General features: G+C 45.4%; 2 protein-coding genes across 4 annotated transcripts; one reads left to right on the forward strand and one right to left on the reverse strand.

Annotated features, from left to right (window-relative positions):
* Window positions 1–2,059: 2,059 nt before the first annotated feature.
* fgf20b (fibroblast growth factor 20b) lies at window positions 2,060–4,106 on the reverse strand. The gene is made up of 3 exons (XM_079744662.1): window positions 3,433–4,106; window positions 2,843–2,946; window positions 2,060–2,436 (listed from the first exon to the last, which is right to left on the reverse strand). The coding sequence occupies exons 1-3, from the start codon at window positions 3,716–3,718 to the stop codon at window positions 2,191–2,193; spliced, it is 636 nt and encodes a 211-aa protein (XP_079600788.1). The 5' UTR covers window positions 3,719–4,106; the 3' UTR covers window positions 2,060–2,190.
* Window positions 4,107–4,965: 859 nt separating this feature from the next.
* micu3b (mitochondrial calcium uptake family, member 3b) lies at window positions 4,966–23,459 on the forward strand (the record flags this gene model as incomplete). 3 transcript variants are annotated; one of them, XM_079745448.1, is made up of 14 exons in its annotated part: window positions 4,966–5,214; window positions 6,953–7,109; window positions 8,783–8,814; window positions 9,005–9,083; window positions 11,580–11,627; window positions 11,751–11,833; window positions 11,933–11,998; window positions 12,951–12,992; window positions 16,819–16,907; window positions 17,134–17,305; window positions 19,538–19,646; window positions 20,172–20,329; window positions 21,258–21,326; window positions 22,151–23,459. In XM_079745448.1, the coding sequence occupies 13 exons, from the start codon at window positions 4,966–4,968 to the stop codon at window positions 21,324–21,326; spliced, it is 1,353 nt and encodes a 450-aa protein (XP_079601574.1). In that variant the 3' UTR covers window positions 22,151–23,459. The 3 variants fall into 3 exon arrangements, with proteins under 3 accessions (XP_079601574.1, XP_079601575.1, XP_079601576.1); XM_079745449.1 differs by lacking the exon at window positions 12,951–12,992 and adding an exon at window positions 15,622–15,717 and having other exon boundaries at window positions 4,981–5,214; XM_079745450.1 differs by lacking the exon at window positions 12,951–12,992 and having other exon boundaries at window positions 4,981–5,214.
* Window positions 23,460–23,780: the final 321 nt, after the last annotated feature.

Raw genomic sequence — 23,780 nt, forward strand, 5'->3', positions numbered from 1 at the left:
CCTTCATGCTCCAACAGAGATCTCCTCCCGACCATACATGAAACAGTGCTGAGATATATCGATAGTGTTAAGAGACACTGTTGTTTTTTTTGGTGTATCACTATTTGAGCTATTGTTTGAAGATCACTAGAAGGGGGGGAGAGGAAACCGCGACATCACATCACTTCCTCGACAATGTTTCCCCCATAACATTCTTTTGGTTAATGGCGAGATGCAGGCACTCACTGGGGCGGCTGTATCGCAGCCCCGTTTGAAGACGGCCCACCATAAACATTTCCCTCATTGTTGGGGGGAGAAAAAAAGTGAGGATATTGTAAGACAATCTCTCTGTACGACATTTTTTTTCACAACAAAGACATGCCAACGCTTTAGTGGAGCCTGTCCTTTCGGTCTCTCAAGCTGTCAGCACAGGGGAAGACGGGTAGTCGCGGAGGAGAAAAAAAATCATACATTGGACACTTTCGTTTGGCGTTTCGGGAGATTTTTTGGCAACGTTATAGCCCTGCGCTCCCTCCCCCCACACCCCTCCCTGTCCCCCCCGTCGTCGAATTAAGTCTTTTCAATGAGAATATCATTCTCTTGTCAACGGCGATTACTTAATCCTTATCACTTTGGCCTCTAGTTTTTTTTATACAGCTGCCTAATGACTGGGTCAGAGCGAAAGGTCAGTTGTTTATATGGAGCCCATCGTGTCAACGCGAGGCCACTCTGTTCACGGCGTCCCAGAGTGGCTTTGAAGTGTTTTATGCATGCATGTGAACTCGCTCTCGTCTCTGGGCATAATGGCAATCATAAAAGAAGGGACAACATTGGTCTCGTAAGTGGGTTTATATGTTTGAACTGACAACATTTTGCAAGACAAAAGCCAACCGGTAAAGTACACTTTAAAAAAATATAGAAATCTGTTAAAATTCTATAAGGCTTGGGGCCCCGTTGGGAAAACACACTTCATTTTGCATAGTGTTGAAGTTAACAAACAAACAATACTGCCTTGTTGTATACACGTTTGTTTACAACACAATTTGAGTCGTAGCCATATTTGTCGTTTTATTAATTCAAAAGAATAACTTATTCTGAATTCATCATAATCTTTTGATTTGGCTCGCATTAATGTATGTGAAAGTTACTATTCATTGCTGTTGCTATTATTATCATTAACCATAACAAAAATAACACATCAGAGGGAATTTTCCAACTTAAATCATAAATGGTCTGTTTCAAAAGGGGGTAAAATATCTTGGTCTATGGCAGGTTTTTTTGAAAAAGTTGCCACTTGTTATAGAGAGACTATAGTTCATAGCTGTTATAATCACGAGCAAACATAGAGCAAACAAGAACCCTCCTCCAAACAGAGGATACACACCGATTCCATCTTAAAATGGCATCCATACAGTTTCTAGTGGTATCTTTATATCGCACGTATCTAACAGTAAAAATATATTCTCAAATAAATAAATATATAACATAAATATATGTATTTAAGAAGAATAAATAACTTTGTACACTTTTGTCTTTTATCAAAGGAGTCACAGGTAAGAAAAATCCACAGCTGAATTCCTTCACAGTCCTTCTGAACCCGCCGACGGCACGGCACTCGATTCAAAACACCGCTCCCGTGAGAGCCGCCATTCCCAAGGATTCCAACGCCAGCTGGCGTCTCCGTGCGACCGGTACATCTGTCCCGGGCTGCCGGCATCGCAACAGACTGCTCCTGAACCCGGCTCGGCTTCCCTCTGCAGACCCCCGGCCCGCCCCCCGGCCCCTCCTCTCCCCCTCTCCCTCTTCTTCCCAGGTACACTTAGGGTCGGCCGGCCTCTGAAACAAACGACCCCCTCATGCTTTTTGCGTGCAGGTTGACAAAGTCGGACATTCTAGACTGTCCTCCTCGCCGCTGAGAGACGGCCCGCGCATTCCGACATGGGAGCCGTCCCTCCCTCCCACCCCACCCCCGAGGGCCTTTATCCCAAGGGCCCGGGCTGAGGCTGCGGGCCCCTATTGTGTCTATCCCAAGGTCTCCACAATGGGGGCCACATCCCTGGCCTGCTCTCTTTCTCTCTCTCTCTCTCTGTCTCTCTCTCTCTCTCTGCGTGCGTCTGTCTGTCTGTCTCTGTCTTCTGCTCGCTGGCAGACCTTTGACCCCATGGCGGCCATGCCTCGACCCGGAACACACTGCTGCCGGTGCCCGTGGGATCAGCTCTGGCCTAGGATGTCCTTGTAGAGCTCGGGCACACGATCCGGGTCCACGGGCCGCGGCAGGAAGTGGGTGAACTTCTGGTGTCGCCGCGATTTGGTGCCGTCCCTCGACGTGCCATCTTTGTTGAGCGCCACGAAGTAGCGGGCACCTTTCTCGCCGTGCTTGTAGAGGTTGGACGAGTACGTGTTGTACCAGTTCTCCTCAAACTGCTCCCGGAAGACGCACTCCGCCGTCAGCTTCTCCTGCGGACGAAACAAGCGCATCCATCGATTAGCATCGGGTTTAACAGTGTTTCTTTGATTTGGGGGATTGTTTTTGAATTGTTTGATGTGAAGTATAGTTCAAGGTGTTATTATGAAAGCATGCTAGCTGTGAGTGAATGTATCAGCAAAATAAATATAGATATAAACTAAATATAAATTATAAAAACAAGCTATTCGTTTGTGGCCTTATTCTTTATGGACCAAAGTGGTCTTATCTTAATACTTCAAAAAGGTACGACGAACATGCGGAAAAAAAATCTAAACGGGAACCGTTTTTAATCGGATGAAAAGGAAAAAAAACGAAAGGAAGGAAGGGAGGAAGGAGGATGAGCGGCGATGCGGATGAGAGCATGAATCAGCACAGATGTGTGTGTGGTATACTCACAGAGCCATACAGCTCCCCCTTGTCATTCATCCCAAGGTAGAGACCGCTGTCCACCCCTTTAATGCTTATCAAGCCCACCGCCAAGCTTATGAATTCCAGAATACCTGGGGAAGAATGACACAGTTGTTCTATGAGGTCCCATTGGACGACGGAGATGAAAGGTTGTCACTGAGAGGGTCAAACCGTCTCACGCACCGTCTTTTTCCTCCGATGACATGTGGATTCCTTTTGAAGGAGAAATGTCTGCTACAGACAGGAACTGGGTATTTGGTATATACTGTATTGAGATGATATAGGCTACGGCTACTGCTACTGCTATAATCAGTACTAATAACTTAGAATAAGAATAATGCTAACAACACTAATAAAAATACTACTACTACTAATATTAATAATGTAACAAACACAACTTTATTAGTTATACAAATAATCAAAATCATAATAAAATGAATAATGATACAATATCAAATTCCCCAAAGGTATATAGGACTATATGCAAAGCCATAGGGCTGTGCGTGTTTGGGGTTGAGTTATTACATCATATAGAGGCAAGATGCATAATACCACTACTGTGATAACATAATACTCACCAAAGCGACTGTGGTCTTTCCTTGTCCCTTGCACAATACCACCCGGGTGTATCTCGAGATGAAAGCCAGTCCTACAATACAACTGTCTCCTCCTGAGGATCCCCTTCAGGTGGGTTAAATCCGCCGTGGTGCTGCGGGAGAGCCTCTCGCCAGGTATGAGGTGGTGCTCCGCCAACAGCGCCGGACCGTCCCCTCCGAGAGGGTTGAGCAGGAAATGAGACCCGACGTGTCCAACCCCATCGATGCCTTGATGAAGGTAGCCTCCAACTTCTCCCAGGGCAGCCATGAGCAGAAATCCGGCTCCGTGGCGCGTCAGTGCTGCCGTAGCGGCTAAAGTTCAGCGAGGAGGTCCGCGGGGAGCGCTGGTGCGTAGTACCTGGTTGCTACTGTCACCTATTGCATGTTTACGTCCACATCCGTTACTTAGCACGTACCCCCGCTGTGCAAGGACACCCAGCGACACGGATTGCTTCCCTTTGACATTAAAACACACACAAGCATCCGGAAAAAAATATCTTCACAGCACGCTCACAAATGTTTACTCACTACTGGTGTTTCTTTGCATCAGCAGAGGTTGCCTGCAGTCACGGTTGTGGGTTTGCCCCGGCCGGTATAGCCTCCGCTAGTGAATGTATACGGTAATTTAAAAAGGAAAGAAATGCCCCAAATGTTGCACAGTTATTGGTGGCTTCCCGGGTCCGATAGTGGTTTTGGTTTGAGAGGAAGAGATCGGGGTGCTGAATCACTGCAGTGCAGGTAGGAGCTGCTGAATAAAAGTAGCAGGAGTGGCGAGGCAGGTGCAAAACCACAGGACTAGTAATGGGCGGGGCTGTCACAGTTAAGACGTGCCCTGGCAGAAATCTGTCCTCCTCCCAAGGCAGAAAACAGGAGAGCACGAGAGAGAGAGAGAGAGAGAGAGGAAGTGTGTGCGTGTGCTATCATTCGCACGAGCGCGCGTGTGTGCTATGTGTGTGTGTGTGAGATAGACAGACAGAGCGAATGACAGACGCTCTGTCCGAAAGAAAGAGCGAGAAAGAGAGAGGGAGAGGGAGATACATAGAGACATAGCGAGAGGAGGGCAGAGAGATGGAAACAGAGAGAGAGGGCAGAGAGTGTTTGTGTGTGTGTGTGTGTGAGAGAGAGAGAGAGAGAGAGAGAGAGAGAGAGAGAGAGAGAGAGAGAGTCAAAGGGGTTTAATGCTGTGACAGCGGTGCAACGTTGTTAAAAATAAATATCCAATGACGATACAATAGTTTAATGAAATGTCTAATTAAAATACCTCTAATAGCCTAAAATATCTCTAATAACAAAAAAAAACTAATAATAATACTATGACTACAACTAGTAATAATTTTAGTAATTATTGTTATAATTATTATTCTCTTTATGATCATAATAAAATGAGCGTCGTTGACAATCGTTAACTCGCCAGCGGGCCGTTTGAGAGCGGTCCGCGTCATTATTTCCGCGGTATTTCTCGCGAGGGAACAGAGCGTCCGCTTCTCTTCCGACTTCTCGACAACATAAACAACCATGGCTGCCCTGCGCCGGCTCGTCGCGACGTTCGCTAATATCTCAAAAGGAGGGACGAATGCGACAGGCAAACAAGCGTCAAAGAAAGGCAATGTGTTAAAATACATGACAGCTGGATCCTGCGTCAGCGCCGGGGCTGGGATAGCTTATTATTTCTACGGTTTTGATGGTAGGCGCTCAGGAACTGCGAGCTATGTCGAAGCTCGAGTTTTGCATCTGGCTTTGCCATCAGTATCGGCGAGCGACAAGGTAGGCTGTGTTCGTCGGGACGTCTGGCATGCATGCACTGCTCCTCCTAGTAACACAATACCTTGCATGAGATATAAGTTGCTTCAGAGCGTAGGCGAAAAATTATCCTCAAATAGCGTTGCCCTTAATGTTTGACCAAAAAATCGGAGACCAAATGATCACATTTTGGTGACAACTATTTTAACATCGTCCAGCGTCTCGTTACGATGAAGGAACTATCCGCCAGCTTCGGTGCTGAAAGGAAGCATCGTCTGTCTGTTCCCCCGTCACGTGACATGTGTGTTTATTTAATCCTGAGAGTTTCACCAAATTACTATAAGGCAAGAGTCACATTTTAAATGGGTAACTATACGAGACTGATATTTTTTTTATTAAATCTAGCACACATCTACTGCATTAATAAAGAGATATATGTTCCTGAGTTTATAAGGTTACAATATAACACAATTCTATATTACACAACTTCAGCAGCAGAAAGATGCCCTGGCTGCAGTTACCTCATCCGTTATTGAGATCATGCATGCTTCATACATATCATATTTGTTGGACATATTACACCATCTATTTAAGCTGTATGACACGTTACTGAGATCATTGAACAGCTTTCTGTGGCCTACAACACATACCAACCTAATAAGCTTGCATAACCAAATCAGGTTAACAAGATATCTCTAAGTCAGGGTGGTTTGCTTTCTATCAGCACTTGAGATCTTAATGTAGGGATCAAGGGAAGGTAGAGGGTGAATCTTAATCGGTGGGTTTAGAGGTAGGAATGCGACAACACTGGAAACTGGATCTGGTGACGAGGCTGTGTGTGTGTGTGTGTGTGTGTGTGTGTGTGCGCGCGTGTGTGTGTGTGTGTGTGTGTGTGTGTGCGTGTTTGATTCCATGTGTATGCATGTGATTGCAAATGTGTGTGTATGCATGCATATGGGCGCATATGTGTTTGTGCTTTGGTGCTTGCATGTGTGTGTTGTGTGTGTGTGTGTGTGTGTGTGTGTGTGTGTGTGTGTGTGTGTGTATGTGTGTGTGTGCGCTGACATCTGATGAGCCCTGGGCTGCAGAGAGAGAGAGAGAGAGAGAGAGTTAATGGTTGAGCGGAGAGGGGCAGACATTCCCTGGGTGCGCGCCCTGTGCCCAGTGGAGTTGGCAGGCTGCCACCCCAAAGAGAGATCCACTCTGTCCTCACCCCCTCCCCCCCCCCCCCCGGCCTTCTGATCTGCCCCGGCTCCAACATTTGTAGGTACATTATCTGGTTCTCCTGGATGACAAGGAAGGCCTGACATAACATGTGCTGCCATTAGCCAGTGGGAGCACAGGCCTCTCTGTTGTTCCATGTGACCAGAGCTCTTCGTGCCTCGCTGGGGCAGCCATGACAACGCTCAGATTGGAGTCCACCTTTCAGACTCTTATTATCATTGTTGATACGCACGTAATAGGCTGTCTCTCCTTGTGTATGTCTCTGTGTGTGTGTGTGTGGGGAGGGGGGGGGGGGCGGGGGGTCTGACTATGTGTGTGATGCTGCCTGTGTGTGTATCTCTGTGTATTTTTGTGTGTTTCTATGTATCGCTGTGCTTTTATGTTTCTGATTGCCTCTATGTATATGTATGTGTGTGTGTGTTTGTCTATATATGTGTGTGTGTATATGATTGTATATCTATTAATGTGTGTGTTTTATTTATGTGTGTGTGTGTTTGTGTGTGTGTGTGTGTGTGTGTGTGTGTGTGTGTGTGTGTAGCCAAAGGCCAGGCCCTATGACCAGCTGGACGAGGGCTATGTGTACATGTCATCGTATGAGAACAGATTTCGCCTGTTCAGCTCTGTGGAAGTGGAGGGCCAGTTCTACATGACACCCCGCAACTTCATTGAGTCCGTCACCCTGGCCGAGCCTAAACGTGAGTCCAACAGTGTTAAATACCAACATGAGTTACATCTGTCATTTCATCTCTATCCATGTAGAGCGATAGGTGGTTTTCTGCTGTTTCGTATATATGTTCTTCATATGATGTTGAGCTGCAATATCGTTTTACGGCTTGGGTGACGGGTGATTCAACTTTTGAATGAAATGACAACCGCAGACAACAGATTTAGTCATATTTAATCATTAATAGTTATTAATGTATTCACAATGCTCATCAGTGTATAAAAACAATTTTGTACTTGAATGTTGGTAAATAACCTTTTTAATACAAAAAAAACAACTGACTCACGATTGACTATTATCTAGTCAATCATGCATTTATACAGGGGGCCAACAATGTGATCAAGTTCGTATTTGCTTAATGAAACTCTAATATAGCTTCATTAAAGAGTACCAGAATGACTTCCATTCCATTCTAGAACAACTTCAATGATTTTCAAAGGCATTGGTGGGGTGTTCTGAGACTGACTTGCTGTGAAGCTCCTCGTAAAGAGATGAGTTTGGATTGGCTAGAAGTGCTACAGTCATAACACCTGCATAAAGATAGGCATCTCTACCCGCGACCCTACTTTTATGGCTCATTTATGTGGTAACAGCCGCAGAAAGCCACATACAGGTCCAAAGAATGTGTATAACATTGATGTTTTGTTCAGCATCCCGTTTCAAGTGCAATCAGACATCCCAAGTGTATTTATAGATTTTCAAACTGATAAAGTTTCCGTTGTGGCTTTTTTGGGCATTTCATTAGATCACAAAAGAGATTTCAAAGCCCTTTCTTAAATTACACAAGTCTAGTTGCCCAGAGTATTGAGTTACATAATGTCTGAGCCAGAATGCCTGGTTTTTACATTGAGTAGATCTAGGAAAAATCTGAGCATGGCCACTATAAAATACATATTTGTGTTATTATCCTAATACAAACTGTTGACCCTGATTGGGATCAAAGGAGGAATTCATACTTTTCCTTCAGATTTAAACTCAAGGAACCTGTCATTTGTATTAGCAGGTATTGATCAAAACAAAAGCCCACCATGTCAGACCTTCAATATTGGGCATAGGCAGCAGTATCCTTTCATTTAAAAAGACAAATGTCACTGCAATCTCTCTGTGAAAGTAATGTCAAACAAATCAAATCAAACAAAAGAAATGTGCCCTGAGGAAGCGATTCCACGCTGGCCCCATGCGTGTCAGCCCCCTACTTGTTTACACTTGGGAGCGTATCTCTCCTTTATCTTTACTTGTTCATTTGGACACCTACTTCACTGCAGGGTGAGTAATCATAAGGGCACCCTAATCCCTGACATTAAATGTGTCCGGAGTGTGTTATCGTGTTGGAGCTGCTATAGGCCGCCGTGATTCACCCAGCCTGCTGCCTTTTTATGAGGCATCCAGCCTTATCTCCTGACCAGTCTGTGTTTTATGGAGTATTGGAATGTGTCTTAGGTGATTTGGACTTTATGTTGCTCTCTTGAGGTTGTATCCAGCCCTCACCTACACATGATTTCACTTTTGTTATTTCTATTTCCCGCTTCTACCTCTGTTTTTTCCCCCCATCATTTAAGTTGTTAATGGTTCCTGGATCCCACCTCACAACAACTTATGTTGAAAGAATGAACTAATCGTGACCTAATGTGTTTTCTTATTAAGGTAAAAGGGCATGGAAGTCTCTCACGAAAAAGGTGAGTTGCTTTTTATTGTCTGCCATAAATACGATTATTTTCTAATCGCAATACCATGTATTATAGAAATACATGGCATAACGCTAAAGAAGACATCAAAGCATGCTGAAACCAACCCAGTGGCATTGACGTTGTTGAGCAGAGGAGAAGAATGAGATTTGTTTTTCTTTTCCCTCTCGTGTCCTCAAAGGATTTGGAGCAGATCCTGGGTGACACCCCGCCTGTTTGGAAAGGATCTTCTAATTTGTTCAGGAACCTTCAAGAAGGAGGTAGGTTGCTGCTCCTCCTGACGTCATGTAACTCATCCGTACACACACACACACACGTCGCGGCTGTGGAGGGGGCACTGATATCGGTGTCTCGATAGGGAAGCTCACAGCCTGCTTCAATGGGTTTGCGAGGTGAAAATCAAGGAGAAAAAAAGAACAATAGGAAGAATAATCATCTGTATGTTTACGTATTCGCCACGAGGATCGATTTATTTATCATGGACATCGTTGTGACTGTAATGGTATAATCTCGAATGTGTATGTGATGCAGAGCACGACTGAACTGTAAAAGCCCTTATCTTATCTCCCCATCAATCCAGAGCCGTCATCAATTAGTTCTCGACTAACATGGTGTACGAAAGAGGCTAGAGACATTCCTTTTTTCCTGTGTCACTATATACACAAAATAAAGGCCTAATTAGCAATACTAGGTTACTCATGGCAAACATTTTGTAGGAAATGGATAGGCCGGCGTTGGAATGTGTTTTCTTGTGGCACACCATGGATGCCGACGAACACAATTTCAAAGTAGAAGAGGATAGCATAGTTTCCTTTTTTTTTTTACACCTTCAAAGAGAACAATGTGGGTTTCCTCAAAGGTGGAGCCAGTTGTCATTTACTTTATGTTCATATAAGGTCACAATGGCAGAGGCTGGGGTGAGAAGAATCAGATTACTCCTGAACGCAGATTGTAAAGTGAAGTAAAGGATTTAACTGTTGGGGTTAGGGACCCTGATGCATGGCAATGTGTGCGCTCACAGGCCACCGTGTTGAACTATGTCGAAGGTTTTGTCATTTTTCTCAGCTGTGCGCCTGCAGACTTTTCAACCGGACGCTGTTATTTCTTTTAAGAAGAACGACGTGGTGGGGAACACACCAGCTCCGGTGCTCCACTGGCTCTCACCTCTGTTGCTTTAGCTAAGTGCCAGCGCTGGGATTTGGGGCTTTTAATCCTGCTGTTAAACGTCGCGGCTTTGTTGAGCAAAAAAGGACTGGATTGATCTGTGAACAAAGCGTCGCTTTAGAGAATGGTGTGTGTGTGTGTGTGTGTGTGAGGGTGGGGGGGGGGACGGGACGGGACTGTTTGAAGCCAAGCTATGTTGAGACATGCCCCTCTGCCCCCCCACCCGATCACCGTGGACATCACCAAGACTAAGAATGGCGTTGGATTACATCCCCGGGACTGCCACTCTGTATGAAGTGTTTCTGTGGAATTCTTTGTATTGTCTAACAACATCTACTTGAGCTGGTGGTGTAGAGTGTGTGTGTGTGTGTGTGTGTGTGTGTGTGGGTTGGGTCGGGTGGGTGGGTGGAGAAGAGGGAAGAGAGAAGGAGGGGTGGGGGGTCTGGTGGAAGAGGGGTTGGTGTTCCCTTCCAGAGTGAAGATGTGTGGGGCTTCTTAAACCATGGTGGGAATCCTAAAGGTTTTCCTCTGTGCTCATCCCATTTGAGCTTGAAAGGTCTTTGAAGCCAGAGATGTGTTGTCATTATAAGGCCGTGGCTGTCAAACATAGAGGATTATGAAGAAGGGATTGTGCACTATGTCACTGGCAACTTTTCCCTCACATTTTCTCTACATTAGCTCGACAATCTTCCTTATACCAGTGACACACAAGTTCCTGCTTTCCACCCCATATATTATGGCCCCGTTTCCTCTCCGTCAAACAACATGCTGGTTATTATTAGCCCCGCTCATGTCTTTTTTTTCCCAGGCCTGAGTTTCTGCAGAAAGGGAAAAACATCCTGATGGCTTCTCTTCTTTGTTGCTCGATTGTGTACTGAAAGAGTCCCCATCGCAGTGTCCCTCTGTCTCTTTTCGACAACAGAAAAAGAATCCCTGCAGCAAACCCTGCCATACCTGAATCCTGTTCCCATAACACCCTCGCCCAGTCACCCAGAACTATCTACGCTCAATTCTCTATCTCCTCCCCGGCAAACAAAGGCCTGGGAATGCTTTCAGAGGCAGTGTGGTACGACCCTCCAGAGGTTTGTCGGGTGAGATGGGTCCTGACAGCCAGAGTCTTTTCCTTCTCACAACAAAGCGGGGTTGTAGGACACAAAGGCGAACACAAAGCTGAATCAGGCGATCCTCGATCAGTGACAGATCACTTGAGAATGTATTACACCTTGTTATCCAAACAGAACGCCGAGAGGTGCCGCGGGGGCTTTTCCGTTTGTTTGGGTTTGTGTCCAGATAGGTCAGCTCAGTTTTTTAAAGCCTGTTGTTTGTGTTAGGGGAACACCGAGCGTAAGGTAGAGAGCACCTTTTAAGATTTTATCAATGCCAGAGAGGGAAAAGAAGATTACATCTTTTTTTGTTGTTGTTTGAAGGTGTGCGCCAGCTTCTTTGGGGGCGCAGTGTTCAACTTGGGGGCGCATCCCTTTGAACCGCTTTCCCGCCCGCTGTCGACCGACCGCTTAGCGTCGTTTGATGTGGTCCCACATGGATTATAAGTGTCGCTGATTTGTTTTAACGTTCCACTGTTTTGTCTCCAGGCGTCATCAGTTACACAGAGTACCTGTTCCTGCTCTGCATTTTAACAAGTAGGTATTTATTAATTGATGATTCAATGTTGAGTTCAGTGCCTATATTGATCAACATCAACGTAAAGGGGATGTTAACATGTAATGGCTGAATGTAAACATGGTGGATGTGTTTCTATTCAGAGCCCCGGGCGGGCTTCAAGATCGCTTTCAACATGTTGGACACGGACGGGAACCAAATGGTGGACCAGATGGAGTTTCTGGTGGTGAGAGGTTCACCTTTGATTCTGCAATGTCCAGGCCCTTCACCTTTCAGTTCCTTTATAGTCAGTAAAATGACTTGTCCTCTTTTTTTTTTTTAAAAGCTTGAGGAAATCTTCCGCAAGAAAAAGGACAAGAAGGAAGAGGACTCCCGGAGATCCGACTTGAAGGTGAGAAACTCGTTAAACAACCCAGTGGATCTTCAAATGCACAGTTCTTTTAACTGAAATAGGGCTTGAAAGTTCTTAAACTCTCAAACTGGGACACCCAAACCTTTAAGACATAAAAGTTCATGCCTGGCTGAAATCAGTGCGAGACGATTTCACTTGCCATGCAAACAACTTGAGACATTTCTGGCCCTTATTTGAACCCATCAGAAAGAACAATTTCAAAACCAGGGGTTACGCTGTACCTTTAGCAAGACTTATTCAGGAAATCAATTGTAGAAAATACCGGGGCACCCACCACATATTCCCGGACATATATTCCCAAAAAAGATGTATAGCGTGTTTAGTGGCTGATCCTTAACATGTTTAGCATTCAGGTAGGAGCCTTAGCTTGTGTGCTACATCGAGATAGCGACCGCAAGCAGAGTGCAGAGCAGGGGGCTAAGCTGGATGAGTCGCCCCAGTACAGGGTAAAACATGCCTGGCAGGCTTTCATCTCCCCAGCGGCAGAGCCTGAAGCATGCAGGTGGATGTCAACAACAGAGATTTAAACAGAAATCACAGCAGGGATGCTTTGAGGTCTTATCGCACACCAACCCCAGCACAACGGCGAGAGAATGGCGAGCAAGCGCTGAGGGCCAGCAGCGAGCCATGGTGGCATCTTTGGGCCCACGCACCAGATTAAAACCACCGCCCCTAGGACCACCATCAGATGGACACAACGGGCACTCTAGATTTGAACATGCTAAGATGTGCTGAGAGGGAACTTTGTGGGTGGAGGTGTGTCCTGATGATCCTGTTCACCCTAGCAGTGGCCAAGAAGGGTATTACAATACACTGGCCAATATGTGATCATATTATGTATATGACTTAACTCACATCTTTATATACACAATATATACATTACTATGTCCTTTGTTATGGCTTGATATCACACTTGTTGTTTGGGTTTCAGAGCCTTCAGCTGTACGGACATCAGAAGTCCCATGCACACAGCGTATGTATTGATGGACATTTGTCGAGCAGTATATATATATATATATATATATATATATATATATAGATTAATTGGTCTACATACAGTTAAATGTGATTCAATCTAAGACATCATCTTTTTTTTTATGCACAGTTCAATGCATACGTCCATGCATGTGTATCCATGTGTATGTGTGTGCGTGCTAGTGTGTTAGTCCAAAGGCTTCTCTTTTGTTTTAATGGAGCTTTGTGGAGCACCCCTGCAATACAAGTGATTTATGTGCAGGCCTTTTGTCAGAGTGGGGCAAGCTGTGGGCGCAGGGATTGCACTTGAAAAAGCTCTTACCTGTCGTACCTGAGCACTGACAGCATTCCTCCAGGACCCCCATGTTTTATTTTTACAGTTTCTCCCAGAGTGCTATTCAGGCTTAGGTTACCTTTAGAGGTGGCTTTGACCATGAAGATCGCCATGCCAATCAGAGAAACACACAAATGCACACGCGCACACATGCAAACATGTTCGCAAGCTAGTTCGCTAAACCACAGCCACACACACACACGCACACACACACACACACACACACACACACACACACACACACACACACACACACACACACACACACACACACACACACACACACAGCCATGTCAGCTAGACCGACCTAGCCTAAAGAAAGTCCCATCTTTTCAAATGCTGCTTGAAGGCTTCAGACGGTTTTGTTTTGATTTGTTCTTCATTACTCGAAGCGTGACCCTCCTCGATAGTCTGTCTCTCTCTCTCTCTCTCTCTCTCTCTCCCCCTTCAGAGTCGAACAACAGGCCTGTCAGTTGAGACCTGTGGACGGGCTTTCCCCCATCACATTCTAATTACAAGCAGAGCAGGATCCTTTCGTTGGGATCAAATGGGGAAAAAGTGTGGCGCATTAAAGACTTGTCCATAATTAGCTGTGGGATGAAGTCATAAATCTCTCCCTCCTCTCTCTCTCTCTCTCTCTCTCTGGTGAGCAGCCATGAAAGAGCTTTGGAAGAGCTGTTTTATCAGCTGTCCCACGGCCCACCCACACCCCCGCCTCGCCGCCAGCCACCCCCCAGGCGTGAACCATGAAAAAAGAAAAAGACAAATAAGTGCAAATAATGCAGGCTCCACCGGAGAGCGAGTGTGTGTGTGTGTGTGTGTGTGTGTGTGTGTGTGTGTGTGTGTGTGTGTGTGTGCGTGTCGAGGCTGTACAACTGTTTTGTGATTGGTCGACAGTCGCGTGCCTGGCTTTTTGAATGTTAACACCGGGAAGGTGTTGAGGTGTAGCGACTGAAATGATAGGCCAGAACACAACACAGCACGGAGCAGAAGGAGAGGCAAAGAGCGGGCATAGGAAAACAAAGTTGGGAGTTTGTAATCGGGAAAGAGGAAAATCATAGCTTTGCTAAAGCACTCGGAGCACTAATTCTGTGTGATCCTTCTTATTGCACATGACCCCAATTACAAGTAAATTACTGTTGACGCTTTACCTTTGCCACCAGAAGTAGTCACATCGTTAGCCGCACTAACATACATTATACAAATAATAATGATAATCATTAATGAAGAATGACAGGGTAGAACCCATGGATCAATAAGGCATGGACTACCAGCGTTGTTTGTCATTTTTTATAAGCCACACAGTTAGAGACTATTCAAATTGCTCAGTCAATCTTTATAATATGACTCCTGCTGTTTTTTTAATTTACAGAGGTCATTTGATTGACCGAGCAGATGCTTTCATCCAAGGCGAGTGAGGCCGAAAACAACGTTAACGCACTAAGAAAGATTGGAGTAACTCCAAAAATTGCTGCACAAGCAATTTTCTAAAAAAAGACCTGGCCAGTGTGCAGAGAAGCTTTAGGCATCAGGAAACCGTAGTTAGCACAACGAGTCCAGAGAAGTGCAACGCTGCAACCTGCCGAGTTTTTCCCACTTTCTCGAGTTTCCAAAACAACGAACAAAGAGAGGCATCATCCCGGGTTGTTTTTTTAATCCAAATCCCAAAGTGTGTGCGGACGGGATGAAGGGTGTGCTGTGCAGCCCACGTCAAGTTCAGGGGACGGTGATGGTGATGTATTGGGGCAGCTCCAGTTACATAGTTAGCCTGGCATGAATCATCATTCAGCCTTCACACCCTGTGTACCTTGTGCAGATGTCTTGGCTAAATGTGTTGCCAGAAAGGGTTGCACGCATCAGTGCAGAGAAGGCTTGCTTCATGCTTGATGGATTGTTTTCCATGGCCTCTCCTCGAAGATGTGTGGGTGTCATCCCAGTCTAACTCTTATTTATGTCCCTCTAACTGCCTGAATAGAAATTAAGGGGAGATAGATACGGATCTTTGGTCGCCTGCCTGAACGGAGCGCTTGAGTTTGTCCTTTTGTCTGTGAAGTTGTCTCGTCCATTTTTTCTTTCTTTCTCCCTCATTCTTTTCATTTTTTTATCTCCTCTGCCTGTGCATCCATCTTTGTTGGTATTTATTGTACTTTTTCTCGCAGTCTCTGTTATGGTGGCCTTTGTGTTTATTAATCAAGATCCCTCTCCCCCCTGGAGATTGACCCTGGAGATTGTGACTGCATTGTGTGTGTGTTGGTGTGTGCAATTAACCACTGTGCTTCAACCACCGCCTCAGGTCCTGAACAGAGACAGTCAGCATGCGGACAAGAAGGGCATGTGGGACGTTGTCAGGCGAGGCACTAGTCACGTTCTGTTCTCTGATCTCCCCGAGGTAGTCATGGCCAACCATCTTCTACATTCGGGTCATAGAACCTAAAATGTACATTTACATTACATCATCATTCTGTAACGTCTAATGGACGGCATGTGGCTCAGGAGGTAGAGTGGTTCAGCTGGTAACCGGAAGGTTGTTGGTTCGATCCCCGGCTCCTCCTAGCTGTTGAGTGTCGAGTTGTCCCTGAGCGAGACAACTCACCCTTAGTGCTCCCGACGAGCTTCCGGTCGCCCTGCATGGTTGACGCCGCCGTCGGTGTGTGAATGTGTGCATGAATGGGTGAATGTAGAAAAGCGCAATATAAATGCAGTCCATTTACCATTTATCTGAAGAGACACTTCACAGGAAGAACCAGGGAACATTATTCTTGGTCTAAGTTACCTAGCGGCCATCTTGGTTCTAAACATTAGGAGAATTCCACGTTCAGTCTCCACTGCCTTGCTAGCATGTGGAACCATGATCAAACACTGATTGCCGCCAGGTAACTATGGCTTGTTTAATGCCTTAGTCATGTTTTGTATTCAACACTAAATGATAACATTTTACTCCATATAATGCCAGTAACAGATTGGTTTGTAGGTGTAGGCCTGTGTACTGAGTGTACTAGTGTGGCTGTGCACTGAGATTGACCCCATGCTACTGCATGGGCCACATCCCCTGCAGCGAGCTGCACTTGTCTCTGTGTTGAACAAACACGGCGCAGCGACATAACTCCCTCCGTTTTCGTTTAAGTCAAAGTCAAATTTGAATCATTAACCCGCTGAGGAATCGTTTAATGGCTCAGCCGAGGTATGGTTATTAACCAACGTTTCTGCTTACAAGCTCACAGCATGGTTCAATAAGTGTCATCGCTAATGGTTACCTGGTATTTCAAAGTTGTACTTTGGAAAAATGCGAGAGGGGGTCAGTGGGTTGGGGAGGGGAGGTGGGGGGCTATGAATTTAAATTGCTTAATTTGTGTGTGCTTGTGTGTGCTTCTCAAAACAAGTAGCGCTCACCATGTTTGGGTGAGTCCTTACTTTACTCATGTGCTTGAGGTTGTTTTGTCTTTGTTCCAACTGGCGTAACTGAACCACATCTTCCGTTGTACCACCCCAGCATGATGACCGTATGGCCGACACGACTCTCCTGGTGCACTTCTTTGGCAAAATGGGCAAGGCAGAGCTGAACTTTGAGGACTTTTACAAGTAAGTGCAAAAAAAATAGAAAAACACTCTCATGCCTTTTTGATTAATCAGTGACCGGCACACTATAGACTGAACCGGTGAGGGCGCGCACGCGCATGTCTCTGGTTTTGCACAACGGTCGGCGGCAGCGTTTGACACGGTGTCAAGTGTTTTCTTTTTGCGCACACTGGTGACGGCGTTTCCTGTCAACGGCGACTGTCTCTTTCCTCCCCCTTCCCCCCGCCAGGTTCATGGACAACCTGCAGACGGAGATGCTTGAGATAGAGTTCCTGTCCTACTCCAAAGGCATGCCGACCATCAGTGAGGAGGACTTTGCACGTACCCTTCTGCGCTTCACCAACGTGGAGAACATCAGCGGCTACCTAGACAACGTCCGCAACCGCATACCGGACGAAAAGGTTACTTATGTCCATATCTATCGCTGTCCTTCTATCTAGATGTCAATCGGTCTGTCTATCTATCTATCCAATCATCCATCCATCTATCTATCTTTCCGCTACCTGCCTTCCTGCCTGTCTCTCTATCTCTCTCACGATCTTGCCTGTCTGTGTCTGTCTGTCTGCCCACCTACATGCCTGCCCTCCAACCTGTCTGTCTGTCTACCTTCCTGCTTGCTTGTCTGTACTCCTGCCTGTGTCTGTCTGTCAGTCAGTCTATCTCTGTAGGTGCTTTCCACCGTGACTCACTCTTTGATTCCCTGGGCTGCACCGACGCTCCTTCCTCACCTTGCAGATTTGCACACACTACCTGTATCCCCCGGTGACCTTATAGTCTGTCCTCCCACAATGCTTTGCTCAGCTTGCAAGCTCTCTACAACACTATTAACCTCTCTGCACTCTGTTTACTTTTAGAAATGAATAGGCCTGCATACAAATTCCTCAGACAGACCACCTCCTTAAATAGTCTTAAAACAACACTGTTAAATGTCAAATGTGAGTACATAGATAGCTACTCCAAAGATGCAACTCTTTAAACGACGGTTTAACCATCGTTTTATATGTTTTGATGGTAACCCAGAGAGCATTACTAAAGCACTGTTGGAGTGTATTGCATTGTTGGAACAGACTTTTGTAGCTCGGGAGCTCCAGACCATTCCCCCTATTCCTCCAGTACAATATTACTGTAGTCCAAAGGCACGGCAGGCTCTCCGCCCGCCCCTTGGACGAACTGGGAACTAGATGGAGTGAGGTGAAGAGTGAGGAGTGTCCATTTTACCTGTAATATGTTTTTCCTTCTCACCACACTGACCTGCGTGAATAGAAGTGCGCAGCTCCTCAGCCAGCCTGAGTAGAGTGTTGCTAGATCTCCATTGATAACCAAGTGGGCCCCTGCGTTCAGCCAAGAGACCCTTTTTTTATGTTGCCCAAATGTGAGGAGAGCCAAGCGTCAGAGAATACTCATTACTTCATTTGTTTAGCCTGTGTGCGTGTGTGTGTGTGTATTTTGTGTGTGTGTGTGTGTGTGTGTGTGTGTGTGTGTGTGTGTGTGTGTGTGTGTGTGTGTGTGTGTGTGTGTGTGTGTGTGTGTGTGTGTGTGTGTGCGTGCGCGAGTGCTTGTGTGCGCTCCTGTCGGTGTGTGCTGAGCGGTTTGCTTACTTTGGGAGGCCCCTGGCGAGAGAAGGAGCTAGTAGCAGGGAGATGGTTGAGTGGAGATCAATAGGCTCCTGTGTTTGAGTCATCAGCCACCCTGAGATGTTTGGGGTTTCATCCCCCCTTGTGTTTTTGTTTATTTAAGTATCAGGTTAATCTGCTTTAGAAAAGTCTGCAAACGGGGCTGACCTCTCTCCAATAGCTACAATCCTACCCTGACAGCTCCGCATCTCCCCACCACCACGCTGGGAAACTCCAGGAGTGTGTGTGTGTGTGTGTGTGTGTGTGTGTGTGTGTGTGTGTGTGTGTGTGTGTGTGTGTGTGTGTGTGTGTGTTTACGCATTCTGATCGCTTATCAGTCGGATGGTTTCCCAGCAGACACACATCAAATGGAATGGAGATGAAAAGAACATTTGAATCTGTGGTGCTTTGCAGTAAACCAATAAGACTCTCCCGAGCGGAGATCTTTGTTCATTCTTGGTTCCGAACGCGAGTAGGGGCGCAGAATGCAGAATTTAAGGACCATCCTGTGGCACTTAGAGTACTTATTCTAATCTACATTTTATATTTTATATATATTTTTTTATATCCACCTTTAACGTTTTTTCTAAATCTCACAATATCCTTAAAGGCACTATCCAAGATTGCAGTTTTTAAACGTCCCGTGAGGCGTCTGTATAAAGCCGGAGGTTGGGGGGGGCCTTGGGCTTTAAAAAAAGTGGGGGGGTTTGTCTGGGTGGCTAGGGTAGAGCATCACTGTGATATTTGAATCAAAAAAATCTGTTGGCCACAAGTTTTGGCCACAAATATATGAAAACGACCAAAGATTTGGTATTGTCTTTATGGTGGCATTAAAGTAATTGGAATATAGGTAACCCAATTTGGACCAAAGAGAGCTCATGACAAATTTTGTGAGCACTTTAATAACATGACAATTCCCTAATTTCTAGCAATAACATTTCCCTACTTTTTCATTTTGATAATCGTTAAAAAAAAGCGATGATGGTTTTATCTTTCTGAATAACTGTTTCTCATTTACAGGGAATTACTTTTGAAGAGTTTCGCTCTTTTTTCCAATTCTTGAACAACCTGGAGGACTTCACCATCGCAATGCAAATGTACAACTTTGCCAACCGCTCCATCGGCCAAGGTAAACACTTTGTGTTCAATATAACTATTTACCATCTAGTCATTTCATCTCAGATAAATGCCAATATGGAGCAGGTAGAGGTTAGGCCTCTCGGCTCAACGGTGCTGATGTCTGAGGCTAGGCCTTTGGTGTTAAGGCTCAGTCATCGTTCCACTTCGACGCAACACAAAGGGGTTTACGGACCCATTAAATCCTTGAGGACTGTCCTTGCGTCCACCGCAAGGGCCTGACGTATGCCAACCAAAAATGTAACCTTGCGTCGAGGCGACACATCAGCAAGGGCTGTGATTGGTCCGCTCACTAAAACCCGACGCAGAACCAAAACAGGTTCACGACTGCGTGGAAGCGTCTGCATGCTCCTTGCGTTGCATCGACGTGGAACCATAACTGAGCCTTTATCGATCGCGTCCAGTGGCTTTCGGCTTGGGACCCCAAACAACAATAGGCACCCCCACTATCTTGCCCCTCTGTTACATCAATCCCTGACTAGCAAAGAGTTCCCCTCCTCTACCTCTCCGTTCCCAGATGAGTTCACCCGTGCCGTGTACGTGGCCACCGGGCTCCACTTGACGCGCCACGTGGTCAACACCGTGTTCCGCATCTTCGACGAGGACAATGACGACAAGCTGAGCTACAAGGAGTTCCTGGGCGTCATGAAGGAGAGGCTCCAGCGCAGCGAGAAGGTCAGCCTGTTCTTCACCCCCGCCTCTTATTGTTCTCTTACCACAGGGAAGAGGACCCCCCTGATGGGTCCAGAGAGTCCAGTCAGTCCAAAGAAAGAGCGCTGCTTATAGTAGGATCAAGGTGTTTGAGCTAGCTGTCATGCTAGTCTGCCACCGTGAATATCTTACTCACTACAGCACTAAAAAAGCCCACACATTATATATAAACAAAGAAAATGAGGGAAGAATAAATCTTTTGTCTGATATTATCTTGATACTTGGTGGCAATTTTTTATCACCAAGTGTCTTATACTAGCGTGAGGGCAGTAGCCCAGGCAGGGTGAATGCTATGCTACACCAGTGGAACTGCTTCAGGAGCACAGGGGACACCAGAGAAATCGCTGAGCTCCACACTTGTAATGTGTAATCTTTTAGAGGGAGCCGGGCTGGCAGAACAGAGATTAGGAGGAGAGGAAGTCAGCTCAACTCTGTCTGCTAACTCATGATGTGTCAGGAGGGACTACATCTACGGTGTCCTGCGGGGACAAACAAGCAAAGTTGATGAACGCTGAGTCAAGATAAGCTAGTTGGATGGTGGGGGGGAGGGGGGGCATTAATTATTGAAGCATTACCATTTTTGAAAAGCAAGTTTTGTCCAAGAGTACGACAGTGGTGATAAACATGTCAGTTTGCCATTTTTTTGTAAGAGCCAACAATATGCTGGTTTTGGTAATATCCTAGTGCATCGCTCTTTATTAAGATGGTTGCCTCTGTCATGTCTGCTAATGACACCACAGTCTGTCACCTCTTGTTGCATGGTTATGTTAAATAATACTGCCATCTAGTGGACCGTGACTCCCACTGGTGACAAACCCTCTCTGTCTTTCTCTCCATTCTCTCTTTCTCCCTTACAAAACACCCACACACACCTGCACACCCACACCAACAGGGCATCCGAGTAGAGGAAAAGTTCACCAACTTCAAGTCCTGCATGAAGAAGGAACTTTCTGGAAAATAGGTAACTCTCTTCATATAGCTCCACTCGGCCGGATTAGGGCGATTGATTTGTGTTGACGTTTTTAACCAGAAGTTAAAACAATGTCAGCGGGTGCATGGGGAGCTGAGCAGGCCGGGCCCCCGGCACTGGGTTTCTGGTTCTCCGAGGTTCCTGCGGCCGGACGGGGGCCCCCAGGCGTTGGGTTACACTGTAATATTAACACTGATCAACAGCCACCAGACACCAGCTTAAGCCGGCTTCCTTGAGCAGCAGCAGTTCCGTTTTAAAGGCGGATAAACGTTTCAAAGGCCCTGCAGGCCGTTCACACAGGGGCCCCATTGTCCCTTCAGTTCGAACTGAAACAACCTCCGGATCACAAGTGGATGTTTAGATCGGTTTTTCAAGCCATGCATATAAATATGAAGAAATGTTTGTATGATTTTATATGATTTGAAAGGGAGCACATATATTTTTATTTTTTTATAATTAGTCAGTAGTTGAGGGGATTCTGAATTATTTGGCAAATATATTCCCACATGAGGCATTTAGTTTTGTTATTTTGTTGGAATAGTATAGTATAGCAGACTAAAGAAATTATATTTATTGTAATATACATTTTTTGTATTACTTATTATATTAAATACTAATACTTATTATTATCTCTAGGTTACAATATTGACCCCAGCCCTTATTTTTACTGTGCAACTGTGAGTTTTAACGCTTCTTTTTATTTAGCCTCAAAAGCAATAGTTTGCAGGGGTGTGTCTGAAATGGGTACCGTGACTGTTCCACATCAGACACCATCCATATCCACAACAATATTTTTGTCTCCGTTTTGTCTACAGGATCACATTTCAGCACAATGTTACAGTAGCTCTACAAACGGGACATGAGGGGCGCCCCTGGAGAGGAGTGGGAAGCGGGAAGCCATTCTTTCAAATTGGCTGTGGAAACACAGCGTCTCTGTGTCTCTGTGCAGTGTCTTCATCAAGTGTCTTTAAAAAAAGAGAATATTTTATAGAGATTATTGCTTCAGCTTTAATGATAAAGCCTACACTTTAAATATAAAACATGTGTGTGCCAGAAGACACTTTCCAAAAGGTAGTACTGCAGGTGTACGCATTGTGCCCACATTGCAAACATGTGACACTGATTTGTTAGCTGCTTGTTGCTAATGCTACATTGAGGTGTTTTGTGTTTGTTAGCTGCTTCCCCCTAATGCTAAAGTGCAGTGCTCTGTGTTTGTTAGCTGCTTCTTGCTATTGCTACAGTGCGGTCTCTGTGTTTTTTAGCTGCTTACTGCTAATGCCACAAAGAAGTTCCCGTGGCTCTCAGCTGCCTAACTTCTTGTTTTCTCTGTGCAGTAAGGAGCCATTGCTAACATACTTTTTTTTCCTGAGCTCGGCTCCATTTAAAGATCAGTTTAAGCAGGGGCAGTGCATCCTCCTTCCTCCCTTCTTTCCCCAGCCCTCCCTCCCTCCCTCCCTCCCTCCCTCCCTCCTTCCTTCCTTCCTTCCTTCCTTCCTTCCTTCCTTCCTTCCTTCCCTTCTTCCTTCCCTTCTTCCTTCCCTTCTTCCTTCCCTCTCTCCCTTACCCCTTCCCGACTCCCCCCTCTCTCTCTGCTCCCAAAGACTTGCAGCACACTTTTTACAAGAGGCCTCCAGGGATTCGAGACAGGGTTGGGTCTGTGGCTTTTCTCGTTTAATGCTTGCAATGGTAAATACGTGTTAGAATGTAGGAGATGTTTCTGAATTTAGCAGGGAGCTATTTTTATAAAGCTAGCATGCATGAGTTCTCTAGAAGATATGCAAAAACCCTAAAGCCATAAATGAATAGTCGACCAATATGTGGGCACTGAACTTGAACTGTTTAAATTTTAAAAGAAGATCAATTGAATATGTCAACCTGTTTTCAGTGTTGAAAGAATCGTCCCTTTAAAAGAACACTGCTGAATACTAGATCAGATCAAATTGTATCTGATTTTGTAGGTTATTCATATAATATGGTCAGGTAGGTCTTAAATGGTGTAAACTAGTCTTATTTATTTATCTATTTATTTATTTATTATATTTATTTTCATTACATTACATTCGTTACATTAATGTCAAATGAGTATGAATATTTACAATACGATCTACAATAAACAGATTTGGATGCTTATATAAATTTGTGTTTTTCGCTATTTCTAATTCATATTCTCATACTCTTATGCCACATACACACAGGCGCGCGCCCACACACACATACACACACACACACACACACACACACACACACACACACACACACACACACACACAAACGACTCTGTTTATTGCTCACTACCTCCCCTTGCCATACAGGTAAATGCTGTTTTCACAGGTTATTCCAACAAATATAGACAAGGAGCTCTAGTTTTGAGAAAATAAACTAAGTGCTAATGAATAAGCCTAATTAGAAATTCCTTAAGTAGCCGAATACTACACCGCAGTCTCT

Source organism: Pollachius pollachius, assembly GCF_949987615.1.
Source record: "Pollachius pollachius genome assembly, chromosome: 10".
NCBI classification, from domain to species: domain Eukaryota; kingdom Metazoa; phylum Chordata; class Actinopteri; order Gadiformes; family Gadidae; genus Pollachius; species Pollachius pollachius.